The 20456-nt window shown below is 44.5% G+C and overlaps 1 protein-coding gene across 4 annotated transcripts in view; it reads right to left on the minus strand.

Moving 5' to 3' along the window:
• Window positions 1-20456, minus strand: part of ARID1A (AT-rich interaction domain 1A) — a 78282-nt gene that overhangs the window by 13712 nt on the left and 44114 nt on the right. For 2 of the 4 annotated variants that reach the window (XM_084874778.1, XM_084874780.1), the window contains exons 5-10: window positions 6958-7198; window positions 6593-6682; window positions 5634-5801; window positions 4690-5002; window positions 2863-3008; window positions 2659-2768 (exon numbers count right to left, since the gene is read on the minus strand). In XM_084874778.1, coding sequence (XP_084730904.1) covers window positions 2659-2768; window positions 2863-3008; window positions 4690-5002; window positions 5634-5801; window positions 6593-6682; window positions 6958-7198 — 1068 coding nt within the window. Of the gene's footprint in view, window positions 1-2658; window positions 2769-2862; window positions 3009-4689; window positions 5003-5633; window positions 5802-6592; window positions 6686-6957; window positions 7199-20456 lie in introns of all 4 variants that reach the window. The other 2 variants (XM_084874779.1, XM_084874777.1) reach the window with 1 other exon arrangement.

Below are 20456 nucleotides of genomic sequence, written 5' to 3' on the forward strand. Positions count from 1 at the left end.
GAACAGTCCCCAGGTTGCCACATGGCCCAACAGCCAGCACACTCAGTACCAGCCTACAGGGAGGCCAAGGACCAAACTCCACCTGCCTCATTTTCCATTTTAAAGAATACTAGAGGCCCAATGCACAAAATTTGTGCATGGGTGGGATCTCTAGGCCTGGCTGGCGATCAGGGCTTTTTTGTGGGGTGACCCACTGGCACCCACCTTGGCTGCCTGCTCACTGGCTCCACCCCTTGCAGCCACTGCAGCTGCCAGGTGTTGCCTCCCACTGTGGGGCAACCAGCAGGATGATGACAGTGGTGGTGGGCTGGCACCCGCCTTGGCTGGCCTGGGGCCTGCGGGCAACTCCTGTGTTAAGAATCTGCCCATGGTGGTCAGTGCGTGTCATAACAACCTGTCATTCAGTCAATTTGCATACTAGTCTTTTATTATATAGGACTAGTGACCCAGTGCACGAAATTTGTGCACATTAAAAGGGGATTAATTAGAGAAAATAATTTAGTACTGCTATTTGCCCTTTCTCTATAATATAAGTGTCAGAGATGAAAGAAAATTAGTAAAATGTATATGAAAATCTTCCTCCTGTCAGAGTCTAGGGCACACCATGGGACCCAGAGTCAAGTCCCTGCTCACTCACATGCACCTCAAAATTGTGTGAGACCCAGACCTGTGCTCCCCTCGCCACCCATTGGGCTAGATCCAGACCCAGTCAGTCCCACCCTTGTCAAACCCTGCTGGGCAGGAGGTGTAGCCTCAGGTCCCCTGGCCTGGTGCCAGGAGAAGGGGTGTGGCCTGAGGTCCCCCAGCCCAGACTGGGGCAGGGGCGTGGCTTGAGGTCTTCCATCAAGCCTTGCCAGGTGGGGGGCATGACCTGAGGTCCTCCCGTCAAGTCCCACGGAGGAGGGGTGCAGCCTCGGGTCTCCGTCAAGCCCTGCTGGGCAGGGGCATGGCCTGAGTTCCCCCGACCCAGCACTGGGGATGCACCTTGAGGTCCCCTCTCAAGCCCCACAGGGTGTGGGGGCGTGGCTTGAGGTCCCTGGCCTGGCACTGGGGTGGGGGATCAGTCTGAGGTCCACTAGCCCAGCACCAGGACATGAAGTGCACGTTGAGGTCCCCCATCAAGCTGGGTGAGGGGGCGTGGTCTGAGGTCCCCTGGCCTGGCACTGGGGCAGGGGGTGTGGCCTGAGGTCCCCTGAGGACCCATATTGGGGTGTGTGTGTGTGTGTGTGTGCGCATAGCCTCAGGTCCCTGCTGGTTGCTCGTTAAGGCTCCTTATGGGAACTTGGCTTCAGCTGTGGGTGCAACCATCTTTGTGATAGAGTGATGGTCATTTAGCATATTCCCTCTTTATTAGGTAGGACGGGACACCAACCATTCCTGCTGTTCTTAGAACGGTCCAGGAAGAGAAGAGCAACTTGTTGCCCACGTTATATACCATCTAACAATGCACAAGGACAGGGGGCATAGTTTCATAGAGAATTCTACACTGTAGACCTGGCATCTACACTAATAAAAGAGAAACATGCATACTGACCGTACCTCAGATATGCCCACAAGCCAAGCCCACCAGCCAATCAGGAGCAAGTATGCAAATTAATCCAACCAAGATGGCTACAGCCACGGAGGCTTTGGTCTCCCTGACAATGCTCTGGCCAGCCCTGGCCTCCACTCAAGGCTACAAAGTTTCAATTATAGAAGATAAATAAATCCCAGATACCAGGGCCTCCACTTGGATTGCTAGGGGGCATAGCTGGCCTACAAACCACCACAGGACCCTTGCCCAGACTGCCCCACACCCTAAAGGAACCCCCAACCTGATCCAGGACAACCTTCAGGGCAAATCAGCCAGCCACCACCCATGCACCAGGCCTCTATCCTATCTAATAAAAGAGTAATATGCAAATTGACTATCACTCCAACACATAAGATGGCTGCCTCCATGTGGACACAAGATGACCACCACAAGATGGCCAGCAGGGGAGGGCAGTTGGGAGGGACCAGGCCTGCAAGGGAGGGCAGGTAGGGGTGATCAGGACAGAGGAGAGGGCAGTTGGGAGGGACCAGGCCTGCAAGGGAGGGCAGTTGGGGGCATGATCAAACCTGCAGGGGAGGGCAGTTAGGGGTGACCAGGCTGGCAGAGGAGGGCAGTTGGGGGCAACCGGGCCTGCAGGGAAGGGCAGTAGGACCCAGGCCTGCAGGAGACGGTAATTAGGGGCAATCAGGCTGGCAGGGGAGCAGTTAGGCATCCATCAGGCTGGCAGGCAGAAGCAGTTAAGGGCAATCAGGAAGGCAGGCAGGAGAGCAGTTGGGAGCCAGCAGTCCTGGATTGTGAAAGGGATCCCAGATTGGAGAGGGTACAGGGTAGGCTGAGGGACACACACCCTGTGCATAAATTTCGTGCACCGGGCCTCTAGTTTCCTCTATATTAGGCAGCTGTGAAATCATTATGTTTTTTATATCAGAAACCCATACACTAACTCAAACCTAATTCAATGAGCTACTATCCTGGATTCTTCATAAGAAGGAGAAATAACCTTATATGAGACTATCTATTTGGTGTCATAAAAGGCTAAAGTCTAATCACCCTTTTTTTTTTCCCTTCCTATCACTGGAAAGGATGGACAGAAAGTTGAGAAGAGTCAAGATATAAATCATTACTTTAGATTTGGATTCTGTCTTGGGTGTCCCATCAGCCTTGTTGTTCATTTTGGTGGCTGGAGTTAACTTGACATCCCCAAGGCCCATCATCTCTGGGCTGGCTGCCATCCCTACAAAAATGAAAAATATTCTTTCTTTAATAGGCTTGTGACACGAAGATAACTCTGGAAGAAATCCCTGGGCTGAGCAATGACTAGGACTTACCTGCTGAATTGTTGGCCATGGTTCCCCCCATTGGATATGGAGGTCCCTGAGGGTTGATCATGCCAGCCATACTATTAATCCCTTGTCCATATGGAGGTCCAGTTCCCATTATACCCCCTTGGTTCATATTGGGATAGCCTGGTGGCCTGAGAAAGAAGATGAGAAGAGAGACAGAGAGAGAGACCAGAGTTACAAACACTAATCTTTCAGATTTGGACTTGAGCTACATAGGGTTGTGTGAGTCAAGATCATCTAGTTAGGCTAACAAAGAAAAAGTGTATGAGTCCCCCAAACCACAATCATGCACTATCTGACTTAGATATTTTTATCTTCCTCCTCCCACAAAAGCTTCTAAGAGGGCTCAAGCCCGAAACCATAGCTCAATTTTAAAGGAAACACTCCTTGAAGAACGAAATCCTACCCTGTCACTTAAATACTACCAGCCTCTAAGGCACCTTCAAAGTCAAGCGTGTTTCCATTTAGAGAGCCCTCTCTATGCCAAAAGGCCTATATTGCTCAATTTTACCACTCTTTGTCACATTAAACTTCAACCAAACTGGAGCCCTTAGCAGCAAAGCACCTGGCAGAAGGGGGAAGGCTTGGCATTTTTCCTTGATGGCCTACTACAAACTTTGTGCTGTCATCATTCTGAAGTACTAACTAAAACCCACCTCTTTACAGTTACAGTCAATCACCCTATTCTACCTTGGCTCATTAATATCCTATTAAGACTAATCACTTTAAGAACTGTAGGCACCAATAATGGAGTACAAGGACAGTGCCTTCAAAAATAGAGGAATCAGCCAGGCTGGTGTGGCTCAGTGGTTGAGTGTTGACCTATAACCTAGGAGGCCATGGTTTGGTTCCTGTTCAGGGCACATGCCCGGACTGCAGGCTCAATCCCCAATAGGGAGTATGCAGGAGGCAACCGATCAATGATTCTCTCTCATCATTGATGTTTCTATCTCCCTCTCCCTGAAACCAATAAAAATATATTAAAAACAACAACAAAAGAAAAACAAAGAGAAATCATATTCACTGAAGCCCATGGCCAAGGAAGAAAAGATGAATCTTCAAGTCATTAAACAAGATCACATGAGCCTTCTGCACTTTAGCACCAGAGTCAACTGCATAGGACCACATGAACTTAAGAAAAATGACAAATCACAACCCTACTATCCTTTATTTCTCACACCACACATTTAAGTCATATGTATTATTTTGGAAACTAAGAAACTACACTGACAGAAGAAATGAAGAAACTCTGATGACTTATTTTTTATGAATAAAAAAACGTGCTTTGTAAAGTTCTTTACATATGATATCTGGTCATGTGAAATTTGATACCAACTTATGATATTTAAGAATCAGAACTTTTGGTGTGTTTTTCACTATAAGAAAGGCTAGTTTTTAAAGAGCTCTTAATAAAATGCATATTTACCATAATGACATGATTTATTTTTATTTATTTATTTATTTTACATTTTTTAAATTAAATTATTATCAGTGTACATATTTTAACATTGCCCCCCCTTCCCATACATACCTTCCCTCCCCAGAGTTTTGTGTCCATTGGTTGTACTTATATGCATGTATATAAGTCCTTCGGTTGATCTATTATCTCCCCCAGATCTCCCTACCCTCCCCACTGTAATTTGACAGTCTGCTTGTTGCTTTACTATCTCTATATCTATCTTTTGGTTCATCAGTTTATAGTGTTCTTTATTATCCATAAATGAGTGACATGATTTAGGTCCAAAAGTATCTGAATGATTCTATAATTTATTTCCTTACACTGACACCCTCTCTTCACTTCCTAGGCCTTACCTGTTTTGGATAGAGTTGGCAGCAACATGCATGGCGACAGCAGTTTCTTGAGTTTTCCGGTTCATGCCCCCTGGTGGGGGACACATCCCTGACCCAACCTGAGGTGGCATATTGGCCATGTTAGGGCCATAAGGCCGGTTGCCCATGGAGGCATGACTCATTCTCCCTGGAGGGAGTGTGCCATAAGGTGGGATACCAGGCTGCCCATGCATCTGACCTCCAGCACCCATAGGGTTCATGCTTCCAGCCATGCCTGCACTGGGGTAGTTAGCATTGGGCAAGGCATTATAGTTTGGTTGCCTGGGGTAGCCTCCTGTGAGAAGAAGGAAAAAAGACACAAAGACTTGATTAGTGACTCATTAGCAACTCACTAATGCTCAAACTCTAAAATTCCAAAGATGAAAAACATTAAGAATCATTTGAGACTTGGTCTGGAAAGAGCCCATTAAAAAAAGGTTAAGGGGAGGGCAGAAGCACATAAAGATGGGCCTCAGTTGTCCCCTCATCTTAAAGACAGCACAGAGAAAGACTAACTGGCTGGCAAGGCTGGCTTTGCTGCTATCCAGGTTCAACAACTCCAGAAATTGTTTCCTTTCTGCATTCTTACTTTCTTTCCCATGCTCTATGAAAGACATTCAATCTTTAGTCTGTCTAGGATTGATTTTTAAGAAAGATCCATTCTATTAGGACCAATATACTAAAAACAAGTATAATAATGGATAATTACCATTTACTGATTGTCTGTATTCAGTTGTGAGCTAAACACTTTATCTCCATTCAGGGATTTTCCCATGGTAACAGTCCTGCCCTACTTTAGGGACTAGCTTTGGTGAATTAAAGGCAAACAACAATTCTACTCTTTACACCCTGGACAGCAGCATATCAGACAAGGACCTGTTTTCTCGTCTCATCTCTATGTACTCCTAACTGGGTAGTATACTCACCTTGTGGGCCATACTGACTCCCCTGGGGACCATAGCTCCCCATGGAGTTCTGCTGGTAGGAGCCCATGCCGGTGTGCATCTGTCCTCCAGAAGGCTGACGCGGAGATAAGGCCGAGCCGGGCTGGGGGGAACTGTACTGAGGCATCTGGGGGTTCCTCTGCATGTAACCTATTTGTGGGTAGTGCCCATATATATTAGTTGTTACCTCAATATAATGGGAACAAATGCTCTCCCTTATCCGACTTCACCATCTCCATTTTATTTAGCAACTAACTGAATGACGTCTCTACCTTATTAGCTATATAACTGTGTGCTATTTTAGGTATCCTCCAAAACGACATAGCCATTAACCAGATCACACCAACTCTTTCTACTAAATGGGGGGTTGAAAAAACAAATAGCAAATACAGAAAAACTAAAATGGTGCAGGATTTAAAGAGTAAAGATTCGATGCTGAGTTTTAGCATTTGCTGACCAAATTGGGCGCAATGTATGTAAGGGGGAATACATCAAAACACAAACACTGAGAAACATGAGAAACAAAGTATGACGGTGGGAGAACACAGTTCTGGAGTAACTACATGGCTAAGCCCACTCTTAACTTCACAACTGTTGCAATTGTCCTACACTTCATGGCCATAGAGTTCTCTAAAAGCTATTTTGCACAGGATAATTAATACATTGCAGACAGATCACAAGAATTCTCGCTTCATATTACACAATGTTTTACAAAGTATCGTACTTTAAAAAGATATTAGCTTGTAAGAACATGTAATAAGTAACTTCAACATGCAATGGGTATTTAATTTTAAAGCATGCCTTTAACATTTATGTAAAACTAGAAACTTATCTGGTTACTGGGTAAAGCTACCAATAAAACTACTGGTCCGCAATGTGTTAAGTTTCAGCCTTAACCTCTCCTCACACCCACCCCATCACTCCCAAGCCCAGGCTCTTACCTCGATCTTGGGCAATGCTTGATTGGTTCATGGAAGGATGCATGATGCTGTCCGATTGGCCACTGGGTGGCCGAGGTGGCATCTGGTTGCCTGCTCCAGATAGAGAAAATAAGCCAATCATGGCTAAGCCTGGAATTCTAGCTAGGTGGTCAATTCAGAGCTGGAAATGGCTCCTGAGAAGATCAAACACCTCCCAGTATTACATACACAGAGAGTTCCAACAAAGGGGCTCCCATCTCCCTTCTTCAAATGCTGAAGAGAAACTTTGCAGACATCACCAGAGATTCTTTTTTGCCAGTGAAGGCTGGGGCTCCTTGATATTGTTGGAAATCCCCCTCTCCCCAAAACCCAGCACTTGAGGATACCTGGTACTGCAGCAGGCGAGAGTGGTCCTGAGCGAGATTGAGCAACACTGGCGGGAGAGCCAACAGGGGACGGGGACGGGCCTCGGATGCCAGGCAGGTGCGGGGAGGTATGAGGAGAAAAAGGAGACTGAGCTGGGTTACTCTGCTCTCCTTGGCTGCTGGAAATCCCTGATGTGCTCACTCCAGGGCTCAGAGCTCCTTCTGTCCCCATGGGGAGATCATCTATTGAACCAGACAGATCCTGAAACATACCACAATATCTCAATTAGCAATATTAGGCAGAAAGACTCTTCTTTCAACAATTCTACTTCATGATTAACATTTCCCTTAAACAACCAAGGGCAAGCACACCACACATTACGTTGTTGTGATACTATAGCTTACATATGGCAAATTATTAAGGACCAGATAGAAAAATATTTTAGACTCTGTGAGCCAGATAGTCTTCTTCAAGTATAATTACCCAACTCTGCTATTGTAGTGCAAAAGACCAGTCACAGATAATAAAGTTTTATTGAAACAGCCACATCCATTTGATTATTTATAAAAACAAGTAAATGGCCTACAATCTGTAGTTTGCTGACCTCTGGCCTATCCATCAGAAGCAGATCTAGTACTTTTCTCTTTTTTTCCAGCCTCAATTTCCACAGTTGCAAGAGTATAGCATTTTTGTGAGCCTTTAATTCTTTTCCTCTGAGGAAGCTTTATAAAACTCTGCCAGGAGAGTACCAGGAGCCACAAGAAAATGTTAACAAGTTTGGGCAGTAATTACAGATCCCCACCCCTCTGGTTATTATAACCTATACTAGAGGCCTGGTGCATGCAATTCTTGCACTGGGAAGAGGGGGCGGGGTCCCTCAGCCTGGCCTGTACCCTCTTGCAGTCTGGGAGCCCACGGGGTGCGGGCCTAAGCTGCCAGTTGGATATGTGCTGTCGCTCTCCTGCAATGCTGCTGCGCTCACTAGCCATGAGCCCAGCTTCTGGATAAGCGGAGCTCCCACAGGGGGGGCTCCTGCATTGAACGTCTGCCCCCTTGGGAGATGTCTGACTGATGGGGAGTGGGCCTAAGTTGGCAGCCAGACATCCTTATTGCTGCCGTGGAGGCAGGAGAGGCTTGCTCGCCAGCCGTGAGCACGCCTCAGGGATCCTGGCTGAGCAGCGCTCCCCCTGTCAGAGTGCACTGACCACCAGGGGGCAGCTCCTGCATTGAGCGTCTTCCCCCTGGTGATCAGTGTGCATCATAGCGGCCATTTGGTCAATTTGCATATTAGCCTTTTATTATATAGGATTTACTTTGGACTCACTTTCTCCAAGTTACCATATTTTAATATATTAGTATAAGGAGTAGGGGGTGAAAAAGGGATATACTGCACAGGAACAAAAAGGTCTGGGCCTATATTCCTAACAAACGTTTATCAGCTGAACACACACAGTTTTCTCCCTCGTGTTAAGTTGTAAAATGAAGAGTTGGTATTTACTGGGGGGCTTTGCTTGTCTTGAAATAATCAGCAGAGTTCGCTTTGGGTAGATAAACTCCAAAATTAGCAACCAGAAGCTCAATCTGAAAAAAATTCACCCCAGGAAGTGTACTCTCAACTCTACTCCCTGCCCCATGTTTATTCTCTAGCTCAACACCACACATTAACTTCAGATTAGAAACTAGCTATACCTCAAAGAAAGGATGAGAGCTCTGGATAAGGGGTCAGGTCTGAGTTAAACAAAGAGTTATCTTAAAGAGACACATCTGAAGGGACCTGATTTGAGTCTATTCCTATTCCCACAACAAGCTCACCTTGGAAATATCAGTTCAAGGTGGCACCTTTAGGCTCTCTTCCAAGTATCCAGGTTGGTTACTTTACTAGGCTGGAAGCATTTCTGCTGAGTTCTAATGAAACAAAGCTTGCCTTGAAGGCAAGGCAGATAGGTAGGTGGGTGTGCAGTTGTGTCTATGTCCAGCTCTCTGTGTTAGCTAAGAAGTCAGAAAATGCTAACTTTCCTATTAGTACACCACAGCATGCTTTAAAAATGCAATTAGGTCCTTACCAATTTGGCTCAGTGGATAATGTCTGCCTGTGAACTTAAGGGTCCCAAGTTCAATTCCGGTCAAGGTCATGTACCTTGGTTGCGGGCATATCCCCAGTAGGGGGTGTGCAAGAGGCAGCTGATCGATGTTTCTCTCTCATCGATGTTTCTAACTCTCTATCCCTCTCCCTTCCTCTCTAAAAAAAATCAATCAATAAAATATATTTTAAAAATAATGCAGTTAGAATTAGTCTCAGCATGGAAGGGAATTCAAGAAGCCCTTCTCCAGTCCTAGCCTGTTTGGCTCAGTGGATAGAGCATCGGCCTGTGGACTGAAGGGTTCCAGGTTCGATTCCTGCCAAGGGCACTTGCCCAGGTTGTGGGCTCAATCCCCAGTAGGGGGCATGCAAGAGGCAGCTAATCAATGATTCTCTCTCATCATTGATGTTTCTCTCTCTTCCTCCCTCTCTATTCCTCTCTGAAATCAATAAAAATGTAAAAGCAAATAAATAATTAATTAAGCCGAAACCAGTTTGGCTCAGTGGATAGAGCGTCAGCCTGCGGACTGAAAGGTCCCAGGTTCGATTCCGGTCAAGGGCATGTACCTTGGGTGCGGGCACATCCCCAGTGGGGGGTGTGCAAGAGGCAGCTGGTCGATGTTTCTCTCTCATTGACGTTTCTAACTCTCTATCCCTCTCAATTCCTCTCTGTGTAAAATCAATAAAATATTTAAAAAAAAATAATTAATTAAAAGCTGCCCTTCTCCAGGTAACATTAAAGAGCCTCTTCCCCTCAAAGGCCTAAAGTACCTGGACTATAAAGAGTCATGGGTTCATCCCAAGAGAGGAGGATTCCATTTCCATGTTGAGGGCTAAGCTATCTGAGCTAAGGAGCGTAAACTCAGAGAGACAGCAAGATGATGAGAGAAGCCAACTATGTATGCCAGAGAAGGCCTCAGAAGCCACTTGTTAATCTCTGGTCTGTAACAGAAACCACAGCCAATGCTCTGTTTTAGGGACCAGTAAGTTCCTTCAGCATTCCTTCCTACAGTCTCTATTCCTTATCAAACAACCAGTTCTTGCTATTAAAAGTTACTTGCTAGCATGAAAAAGAAACCAGTATATTTTGGAACACAATAGGAATCAAAGGTCTATCCATAAGACAAGAACTTGGCTCTGTTCAAATGGCTTTGAAAAATTAAGTGTCTTGAACATTTCTGTCTTTTTTAAGTAAAATATGAACATTCTCATGCTAAAAACAGCTCAGAGAGTGTAGGTAAAGCCAAAGTCCCCCTTGCTCTCTTTCTGCTGCCTTCAACTGAGGAACCCCGTTCAATTTGGTGCATATTCTGGGAGACCTCCTGAGGAACAGAGGCGGGGAAAGAAAAAACCCACCACAACCCACCAACCACTGCTGCAGGGCCAGGGCAGGGCTTGTGGGTGCTCCTTCAGCCACACTTCTGTGCAAACCCAGGCTCTCCACAAGGGAATGTCCCAGGCCAGCTGAGGGAATCCCAGTTGCCTGAAGAAAAACTGGCAGCCCCTGAGGCTGGGTTCTCAGGATCCTGGAGACACCTGTGGTGACAAGGTGGTGGCTTCCTTCACAAAGGCACTTGGAGGAGAGCTGCCAGTTTTGGTAAAGTGCTCTGAGATACTTGGAGAAAAAGTGCTAAATAAACCACCGTCAATAGCAGCCCCACGTGGTCTGGGGTACCTAGGCATAAACAATAGTGTGGAAAGCAGCAGCATTAATATTCCTATTTCTCAGATTTGGTTGATTTGAAGCCAGTCTCTCAAATTGTCATTTTCATGAGTTGGCAACTGGTCAGCATGAGTGGGTAATTAAAAAAAATGAATTTAGAACCAAAATATAGCACAGGAAGGGCAGACCATTTACATTAATATAAAATAATAACTACCATTTAAGCATCTGCAATGTGACTAGCACCTTATGGAGTTAATTCTTAGAAACAGGTACTTCTACCACTAACATGATGAATATGAGCAAGCTGATGCTCAGAGAGATGGGGTTACATGCCCAAGTCATCCAGCAAGCAAATGGCAGAAACTAGGTTTTGATTCCAGGTATGCTGAACCCCAGAGCTTTCCATTAAACTGGTATTTTATGAGCCAAGGAAAAAGTACCACACCTGTGAGTTAGGAGACTAAGGCCCAACTCTTGGTACCTACCATTTGTGACCTTGGGTAAGCTGGCAAAAAAAACAGGCTTTGGTTTCCCTCAATTATCTAATGGGGGGACTGGGTAAATCTGAGTTTGTGATACCACTGGGGCTTATGCATGAATATGGTCAGGATCTGGCACAATATGGTCAGGAGCATATGAAATATGCTATACCTTGGAATGAGAGATATGAGAACACACAAGCAAGTGTAAGATGTAAGGCATATCCTTCAGTCCTGGTGGCTAATCACAAGTAAATGTTTTATTGGGAAATGAAAGGGAGTTGTAAGGGCAGACTCCAAAAGAAGTCTCTCCCTCTATCTACGTGAACAGACACTGCTCTGAACTCCATGTCCTTTTACTGCACAGGACACACCTCTGCTTCCTACCCTACAGAAAGCCAGTTTTGCAAGTCTTTTGTTCTACAAAAAGCCGGATATATGGCTGTTGAGTCAGCCCTCAATGTGCTTAACTTGTCGGGCTTTCCACAACATACTTATCACAGATAAAGTTCAATCCATCCCAGCCCCAATTCTCCATGGTGGGGGCTGCCTTTAGAATTTCAGGACTCAGTTCTTAGTCTTCCCAAAGGGCTCATCTAACAAGTACCTTCTAGGAGGACCGCTGTAAGAATTACAGCATTGCCTCTTAAATGGAAAGAGCTTTTCCTAGATTTTGTCTCCTCCAAGAACAATCCTGCTAAGAGATGGGAGGTGAGATCAGCCCACTCAGTGCCCTGCCAGTTCCAAGGAAGCAGCAGGGCCAGGGAGAATTTTCTCATGTGTTTCCAAAGTGTTTCATGAATTTTATTGCTCATCTACCATGCAGATCAAAAACACTGGAGCAGGTCCAACTATTTCACACAGAATCTCACACTCCAGGCTGGCTACAGCCCTGAAAGCCTTCGTTTCTTCACTTGAAACTCTGCCCAATGTTATTTTGGGATGTGACCTGATAGAGAAAGCCCATAGGGACTCCATGACGATAACTGTTCCAGCTGTGATTGGCTGCCCAGTCCCAGAGAGTGCCAGCATGGGTTTGTTAGGCTCTGCTGACAAACAGAACTCAGCAGCTAACACCTTCTCTTCACACAACAAAACCATGCCCAAAATTACAGTCCATACCTCAGAGAGAGAGAGAGAGAGAGTGTATGTGTGTATGTGTAAGGGGGTGGGGGGGTTTGCTAGTACTCTCATAGGAAGGGCTGCAAGTTCTAGCATGAATTGGCTGCCTGATGAAGAACATTATCAAGCAGGAAGATACCATCTAGGGTTAGATGAGGGGGGTTTAAACAATCTCCAACAGAGCCTCATGAGGATGTCAGTTCTTTGTTGGGCAAATTAAATAACATCAACAGGCAAATCTATAACAGGGTCATGACAATAATCAGATTCAGGTTTCTCTCATAAATGTGACTGAATCTTTGAGAAATGGAGCTTCTGTTAACCGCTACACGAGGTTCTTGTATTCTTTCAGCATGAAGAGCTTTTGCCAAGTTGTGCTAACTGCTGGCAGGGAGACCATCCACCTATACGTATGTATGTGTGTAAGTCCTACACACATACGTATAGTAAATGTGTGTGATGGGAACCTTGCAACTCATCCATACTCATGTAAATGACAATCCTGAATGAAAAAAGTTCAAATGCATAGTTTGAAGTGACCAAATCTGTACTAGCAATTTGTCAATTATTTTCCTGGCATGACAGGAGGCTGCTCCCACTCTGGAGAATGGGAGGAAATCCTGAAGAACACAGAAAAGGCTGGAAAATCTAACCCTTGAAAAAAGGCAGGTGGTAAGAAAGGAGGTAACAGCTTTAACAAATTTTAAAATAAAATACACTTAACTACATAGGGATTACTTAAGGCACGTAGGTTTTTGGAAGACTGGTTTTTCCATAAAGCCTTCCTTAAGATATTGCCAAGGGTAAGGAGGAGAAGATGCTACCTTTCTATCAAACACTTATAAGAAATTTCAGTACAATAAAGTTCCAGTCGTAGGTTCTCTGGTGTTGTTTCCCCCCCCCACCTCAGTCTTTGCTAAATGGAAGGAAGGGATATCTGACCCATCCTAGACTGGTAGGGGTTCCAGAGTATAGAACTACTGCCCTGTTCCAACAGATTAACTGCCAACCCTGCCTAGAAAGCAGATTGGCTGGTGCTGGCTGAAATGCTAAGAACAAATCAACACACAGAAAAGGCTGTCTCTTGCTAGTGGCAGTACTTCCACATCAGGGCCAAGCAGGTGGTAGGGAAGGGGAAAGAAGAGATGCAAAGGGTGACAGGTTGACATCATCCCTTTTAGCTTAAGACCAAGTACCATCTCCTGCCTCAACTACATCCAGTGTTCGGAAGCAGCAGGAATTGTTCCAGGAAAGGCGCAGAGAACTCTATTTCCAACCCCCTTCCCCTAAGTTTCCAAAACCCCTATTGTTCTGGGGATGATGGGTCATTTCTTCCTGGTACCTTCCGGCTGCCTGGTGAGGATGGCACAATAGATAAAGGGTCAGACTCTTCTTGTCTTCAGAATGTTCTTTAGGGGCCCACTTCTAGGACAAAATCCCGTTATATACACATCAGAATGCCTAAGTAAAGCTCTGGAAGACCAAATCTCTGAATTCAAATATTGAAAAGAGGAATAAAGCAAGTCCCTTTGTGTTTCCCTCTCAAAGGGAGACAGAACTGACGTAAGTATGTGATTATAATGTGTTCAACCCTAAGGTATATGTGATTTACTCACATTTTGTTCTCACAATCATCTTCTGATATATGTATCAAATTTATTTTAACAAAGAAGCAGGAAGCTCAGAAGTTCAATGACTTGCCCAAGAACAGAGAACTATTAAACATAAGAACTGGGGTTCAAACCCATATTCCTAATTCCAAAGCCTGCACTCTTTCCATCATAAGGTGGAAACTGGCCACTATCAAAGGCTCCATGTTCCAAACAGGTCAGGCAACAACTCTTCTCCAAAATGCTGGGTCATTGGCCGGCCTCACTTAGATCTTCTGTAGAAGGAAAGACTAAACAATGCTACAGTGTTCTCCTCTTTCTTAGCCACTCTTCCTATAAACCACTCTTGCTTTCTAAACCTTCTTTCATGGTTTACTTCAAATCAGATGTTTCACCTTAATTCTCTTAAATTAAACCTACTTTTTTTCACCTCTGGATCTTTAGAAGGGTACTTAATGTACCAGGGGAAGAAAGGAGAGAATGGCTTAGAATCTAAGGAGACAAGCAAGAAATTAAGTCCCATGAAGGCAGGTCAAGCACAAGGACGTGACCCAAAGGGAAAAGGCCAACATGCCTGGCCTCCAGGTGGCCTCATCTCAGGCCATTTCAAAACCTCACCCTTTCCTCCTCACCCAGCCCTGCAGCCACCCTTCCAAACTGGAGGACAATTGGGCTTTTTTAGGGACCCTATTCCCCAAACTACAAGACGAGAAAGCTCCTCTGCAGGGGCAAAAGCCAGCACACTTTAATCCCCTGCCCATAGCCATGCTCCAACAATGGGCAACAGAACTGTCCTCTAACATGGTAGGGTGATCCATTCATTACCCACCCAGAGGAGAAATTAGTGGGAAAAACAACTGCTTAAACTCGCACATTAGGTACAGCAATTATAGACTAAATCGTTTTTGTTTGTTTGTTTGTTTTTGCGGTGGGTGGGGGAGGGGTGGAGGGGAGTTAATGGGAGCAAAAAAGGGGCATCTGTATTATTTTCAACAATAAAGATAAAATATAATAAAAAAATAAAATCTTTTTTTTTGCCTTGGGAACTTCAAAGATGAGAACAGCTTTGTGGGGGACAAAGCCTCCATAGTCATAGTACAATTTCCCTTGCCCCCAGGCAGGACCAACAGCACCATGCTGAATTTGCCCTTTCTCCCACTAGTCTGTGGCACCAAAGCAGCAGGATCAGGCTATATTCTCCTGTTATTATTTTTAAAAATATATTTTTAGTGATTTCAGAGTGGATGGGAGAGGAAGAGAGAGAGAGAGACATCAATGTTGAGAGGGAATCATTGATTGGTTGCCTCCTGCATGTTGGACTAAGCCTGTAACCCATGCATGTGCCCTTGACCAGGATTGAACCTGGGACCCTTTGGTCTGCAGGCTGATGCTCTAACCACTGAGCAAAACCAGCCAGGGCTATTCTCCTGTTATTGACCAGAAAAATGCCAGGCACACAAAAGACAGAAAGCCTGATAAACATTGCTGAATCTATAATCTACTCATGCATCTTCTTTAGACCCAATTTCAATTAGTCCTCTCTCTCCTTTAATCATCCTTCCCCCACCTTACCCCTGTACCTGAACTGTGGACCTCAATATTCAGGAAGGCACTCAAGGTGGCATCAAGGGAACCAAATGCTGTGTAAAACTGTAAGGTAAACCCTGAATGGGCCTTGGCCACTTGGGTAAGCGCTCTTGATAAAATTGCAGTGCAGGGAAGAACCATATGGAAAGGAGGCTGTTAGGAGGCAGAGCTGTGTCACTGGAACAATTTAAATCTAAGTACAAAAATACAAGAACCTACAGTTCTAATCCACTCCAGCAAAATCTTAGAGGTGGGTCTAACTCTTGGAGGCTGAGGGTGCTGCTGAGGTGTAAAAGGGGAAGAGACTGTTGTGCTGTCTGCATTCCTGTGGTGGGAGCCGCTGCAAACAGCACTTTGGCCACTGCAGCAGCCATTGATTTTTCAGGGGTCGATATTCTGCTACCACAGATCTGCTCTGCTACAGGTTTAATCACATTGAGTGCTTCTTTCTGCTCAACATCTCCCCTGCACTTCTCCCTCCCCAAACCAATAAAACAAACACCAAACAATGAGAACTGGCCATGGATAGATGGTGCTACCCACAGAGAAATTCTAAGCACCAGCTCCAAAGGAGCCAAAGCTACATGGATAGTTTGCAAGAAGCTGTAGGGATATACCCACAGGCCCTAGAGATCATTTAAAAATATATATATATTTTATTGATTTTTTTTACAGAGAGGAAGAGAGAGGGATAGAGAGTTAGAAACATTGATGAGAGAGAATTGTCGATCAGCTGCCTCTTGCACACCTCCTACTGGGGATGTGCCCGCAACCAAGGTACATGCCCTTGACCGGAATCGGACCTGGGACCTTTCAGTCCGCAGGCCAATGCTCTATCTACTGAGCCAAACCAGTTTCGGCCCTAGAGAACATTTTAAACCCTTGCCCAACAGTCCTACAAGACCCTATTAATAATTCCAAGATTTTGCATTAAAAATCAAGCCCTACCCAGGTAGCTCAGTTGGTTAGTGTCATCCCAATATGACAAGGTTGTGGGTTCGACCCCCAATCAAGGCACATATAAGAATCAACCAATGAATGCATAAATAAGTGGAATTATAAATCAATGTTTCTTTCTCTTTCTCTAAAAATAAATAAATAAGCTGAAGCCAGTTTGGCTCAGTGGTAGAGTGTTGGTCTGAGGACTGAAAGGTCCCAGGTTTGATTCCGGTCAAGGGCATGTACCTTGGTTGCGGGCACATCCCCGGTAGGGGGTGTGCAAGAGGCAACTGGTCGATGTTTCTCTCTCATCGACGTTTCTAGCTCTCTTTCTCTCTCCCTTTCTCTCTGTTAAAAATCAATAAAATATATTTAAAAAAATAAAATAAAAATAAATAAACAAACAAATAAATAATCAATCCAGGTTCCCAACTTAAAAAAAAAAAATCCTAGAACTCCCACAGGGCACTACCGTAATCAGTTGAAACCTTGCTTTCCAATTTCAGTCCCCACCAGGCCTGCATAATACCATGTTACCAACCTAATCAGCCTTCCAACACACACTTCTCATTCTGCAAAGGCTTCTCATTTGCACAAAAGATTTGGCCAAAAATGTAGTGTTTCAAGGGTCACTAGCTATCAGACTCTTCATTCCAGATATAAAAAAAATGAAACTGGGTCAGAGCTGGCCCGAGTTAGAGCAATCAAGAACAGTGCATATTGCCGAAACCAGTTTGGCTCAGTGGTAGAGCGTTGGTCTGCGGACTGAAGGGTCCTGGGTTCGATTCAGGTCGGGGGCATGTACCTTGGTTGCGGGCACATCCCTGGAAGGGAGTGTGCAAGAGGCAGCTGGTCGATGTTTCTCTCTCATCGACGTTTCTAGCTCTCTCTCTCTCTCCCTTCCTCTCTGTAAAATATCAATAAAATATTAAAAAAAAGAAAAGAAAAAAAAGAACAGTGCATATTAATGGAATTGGGCTGTTCTAATCACAGCAAGAAATGAGCATGGCAAAGCTCAAGAAGGTAAAGAAGAACCTCCTACTTTCTCCAAGCCAAGCATTTCCCTTTAGGAAGGCCAACCACATCGATCTTGTTCCACCCCAACCATATCGACTTGTTCCACCATCAGCTTGATCCTAGAACTTGAGCAAGGAGGGCAGGAAAAAGGGGAGAAAAAAGGAGAAACACACACACACACACACACACACACACACACACAGCAGAATTCTAGGTATGAGAAGTAGAAGGGGGAGGAGGTATTATCTTAGGCTTTCACCTCACCTGGTTGCCCCAGAATATAGCAACCAGAAGCAGCAAAGATGTAAAAATGTGTACAACTTGAGGAAGACAGAGCTGGCACTATGCTCAACATACAAGGTCTAGGGGGCTGTATGGCCTCCTTGGTTTGGTATTTAAAGCCCTAATTTTAGCCTTAACCCAGTAGCTCAGTTGCTTAGAGGGCTGTCCTGATACGCCAAGGTTTCGGGCTCGATTCCCAGTCAGAATACATACAAGAACCAACCAATGAATGCATAAATAAGTGGAACAACAAGTTGATGCTTCTCTCTCTCTCCCTAAAATCAATAAATAAAATTAAAAAATAGCCCTAGCCAGTTTTGCTCAGTGGATAGAGCATTGGCTTGCAGACTTAATGGTCCCAGGTTCAATTCCAGTCAAGGGCACAGACCTGGGTTGCAGGCTCAATCTCTGACCCCGATCAGGGCATGTGTGGGAGGCAACCAATTGATGTGACTCTTTTACAATGTTTCTCTATCTTTCCCCCTCCCTTCCACTCTCTCTAAAAATACCAATGGAAAAAATATACTCGGTTGAGGATTAACAAAAATTAAAAAAAATAAAGCTCTAAATTTATATTTGCCAGTGGTCTTTTTTTTTTTTTTTTTAAATCATATGCCTACTGGTCTAGATTAAAATCTAAATATTTGGGGGGAGGGAGTGGAACAAACAGACCTGAGAGTGAGGAATGGATCTTAAATCAGAAAAGATAGCCAATGACCTTAAAGGCCATTAAAACCAAAGAGAACAATACTGAACATAGGGAGAGACCCAGTCAAGGTCTAAAAGTAGAAAATGGAAGGACAAGGGGATATGAATATTCTTGATAATAGTTCATCTGAACACTGATCCCTCTTATTTGGAACTTGGTTTCTCTTACCTTCCCCAAAATGTCAGGAAATTGCCTTCACTTATCTCAGTAAACAATACTCAATATTCCTCCCACATCAAAGCTGGCCTTAAGGGACAGGTTTGCTGACTCTGAGCTTGAGCCTTCAACTCCCAGTTCCCACCTTCAACAAGGCATGGCTTCTTATAGCTTCCTTGGGAAAGATCAAATGGGAAGGAAGTGAACTAGCAGCTTGGAGGTGAGTTCTGCCTTGTGGCAATCAGTGATTATGTCATAATACAAGCCAATTCCATGCTGACACCAGTTGGGGAGGATGGAATAGGTTCAGGCCATGGAAGTGAATAAAGCCAAAACAAAAGATCAAGCACTGGCCTCCAAAAGGAACAAAACTAGATTGCATACCAGATTCACCACAGCTTTCAGACAGAACACCAAATATCTTAGAAACACGGGGAAAAGATAATAGTTAATTCTATGCTTGATTTATCAGGTATGTTAACGTAGTTCCACGCCCAAGGGTCCTCCCATCTGGACCAAGTTTAGAGGAACAAATTTTTATTCTGGTGTAGAGGAGCCCTAGTAGTTTCTATAAGGATAGTATTTATAGGGGACAGGAGGAGGAGTGTCTTGGTTTATATCTTGTTAAAAAAGCTCAAGATTCCCCCCTCCCCCAGGATAAGAAACAGCTTAGCATTCACACATCTGTTAGACTGGCTTTCTGATTTTGGTTGCTCTTTTTGGAGTAGAACAATGGCAGCTTTGTAGACAGCACCAATAAGAAGGAAAGGGGGATGGGTGGAAGAAAGCCACTGTCACCAAGGCAACTGAGTTAATCCATATGTTGACTCAGGAATTTCAGGAAATTCTAGTTTTTGGGGTTTCTTCCTTCCAGAGTTAATGCTTCCTACATCTTCCTGGAGAGTAGATCCAAATCCAGAAACTATAGTATCACTATTTTTGCCAAAAAATCTCAATCCCACATCTTCATATCTCCTTGTCCCTCTTTCCAGAGAGAAAGAGAACATGTAAGACAAAGTCTGATTTCCTGAATATAGCATTCTTCCTTCTCTTAAAGGAGTTTTTCGCTGATCCTTTATGGGAGTTGGTCCTAATAGTAACAGCACTGGACTGAAAGGGTAGCCGATACTCTCATTTATTGAACTGGCTGTGGGCAGCTCCTTTACTTCTCCCTCATATGTAAGGTGGGGGTAAGAAGGAGTGGTTGTGTTTGCATTAGTGTGGTAAATATTCTGTGGACTAACTCATGCTGCCCTTGTTCTACTCTTTTCATAATTGTAGAGGCTTAAAAAGCTGAAAACTACATATCCCAGAATCCTTGCAGATGAGTTTCTGACACAAGTCAGGCTCTACTTATTAGCAGCAGATTCAAGGTAAGATTAAAGTATGGCAGAGACCATGTTTCTGTCTCCTTCACTTGTTTCTGCTGGAGCATTTCCATTTCATTTTCCAGGTAACTGGGTATTGGTTCTGATGGCAGCAACTGCTGATACTTCTTGATTCCAACCTACTGATCCCCAGATAGCAGATTTAGAGCAATCAATCTGATAGTGGCTCACAAGCAGGCATTCCTTCAGTGGGTCAAATCTAGGTTTAGGTTCTGTTCCTGAAGGACAAGCCTGGAGGTTGCTCCTCTTTTTAACTATTTTTTAAAACCAACTCCCAATATTAAATGCCTATTAAACAAACCTAGGCCTAGCGTTCAGAGTAGAAACCACTATATGTGACACAGAATTACCAAATGATATGTTGCGGAGACAGCAAAACTATTCACAAACCTTTTTTTCTGCTAAGCTAGCATATTTTGGGGAAAATAAGCAAGATGGAGGAGCCCTAGAACTTTAAAATACGTTTGTCCAGGACATCCACCTT

This window comes from Pipistrellus hanaki (assembly GCF_964339955.1).
Source record: "Pipistrellus hanaki genome assembly, chromosome: 2".
NCBI lineage: Eukaryota > Metazoa > Chordata > Mammalia > Chiroptera > Vespertilionidae > Pipistrellus > Pipistrellus hanaki.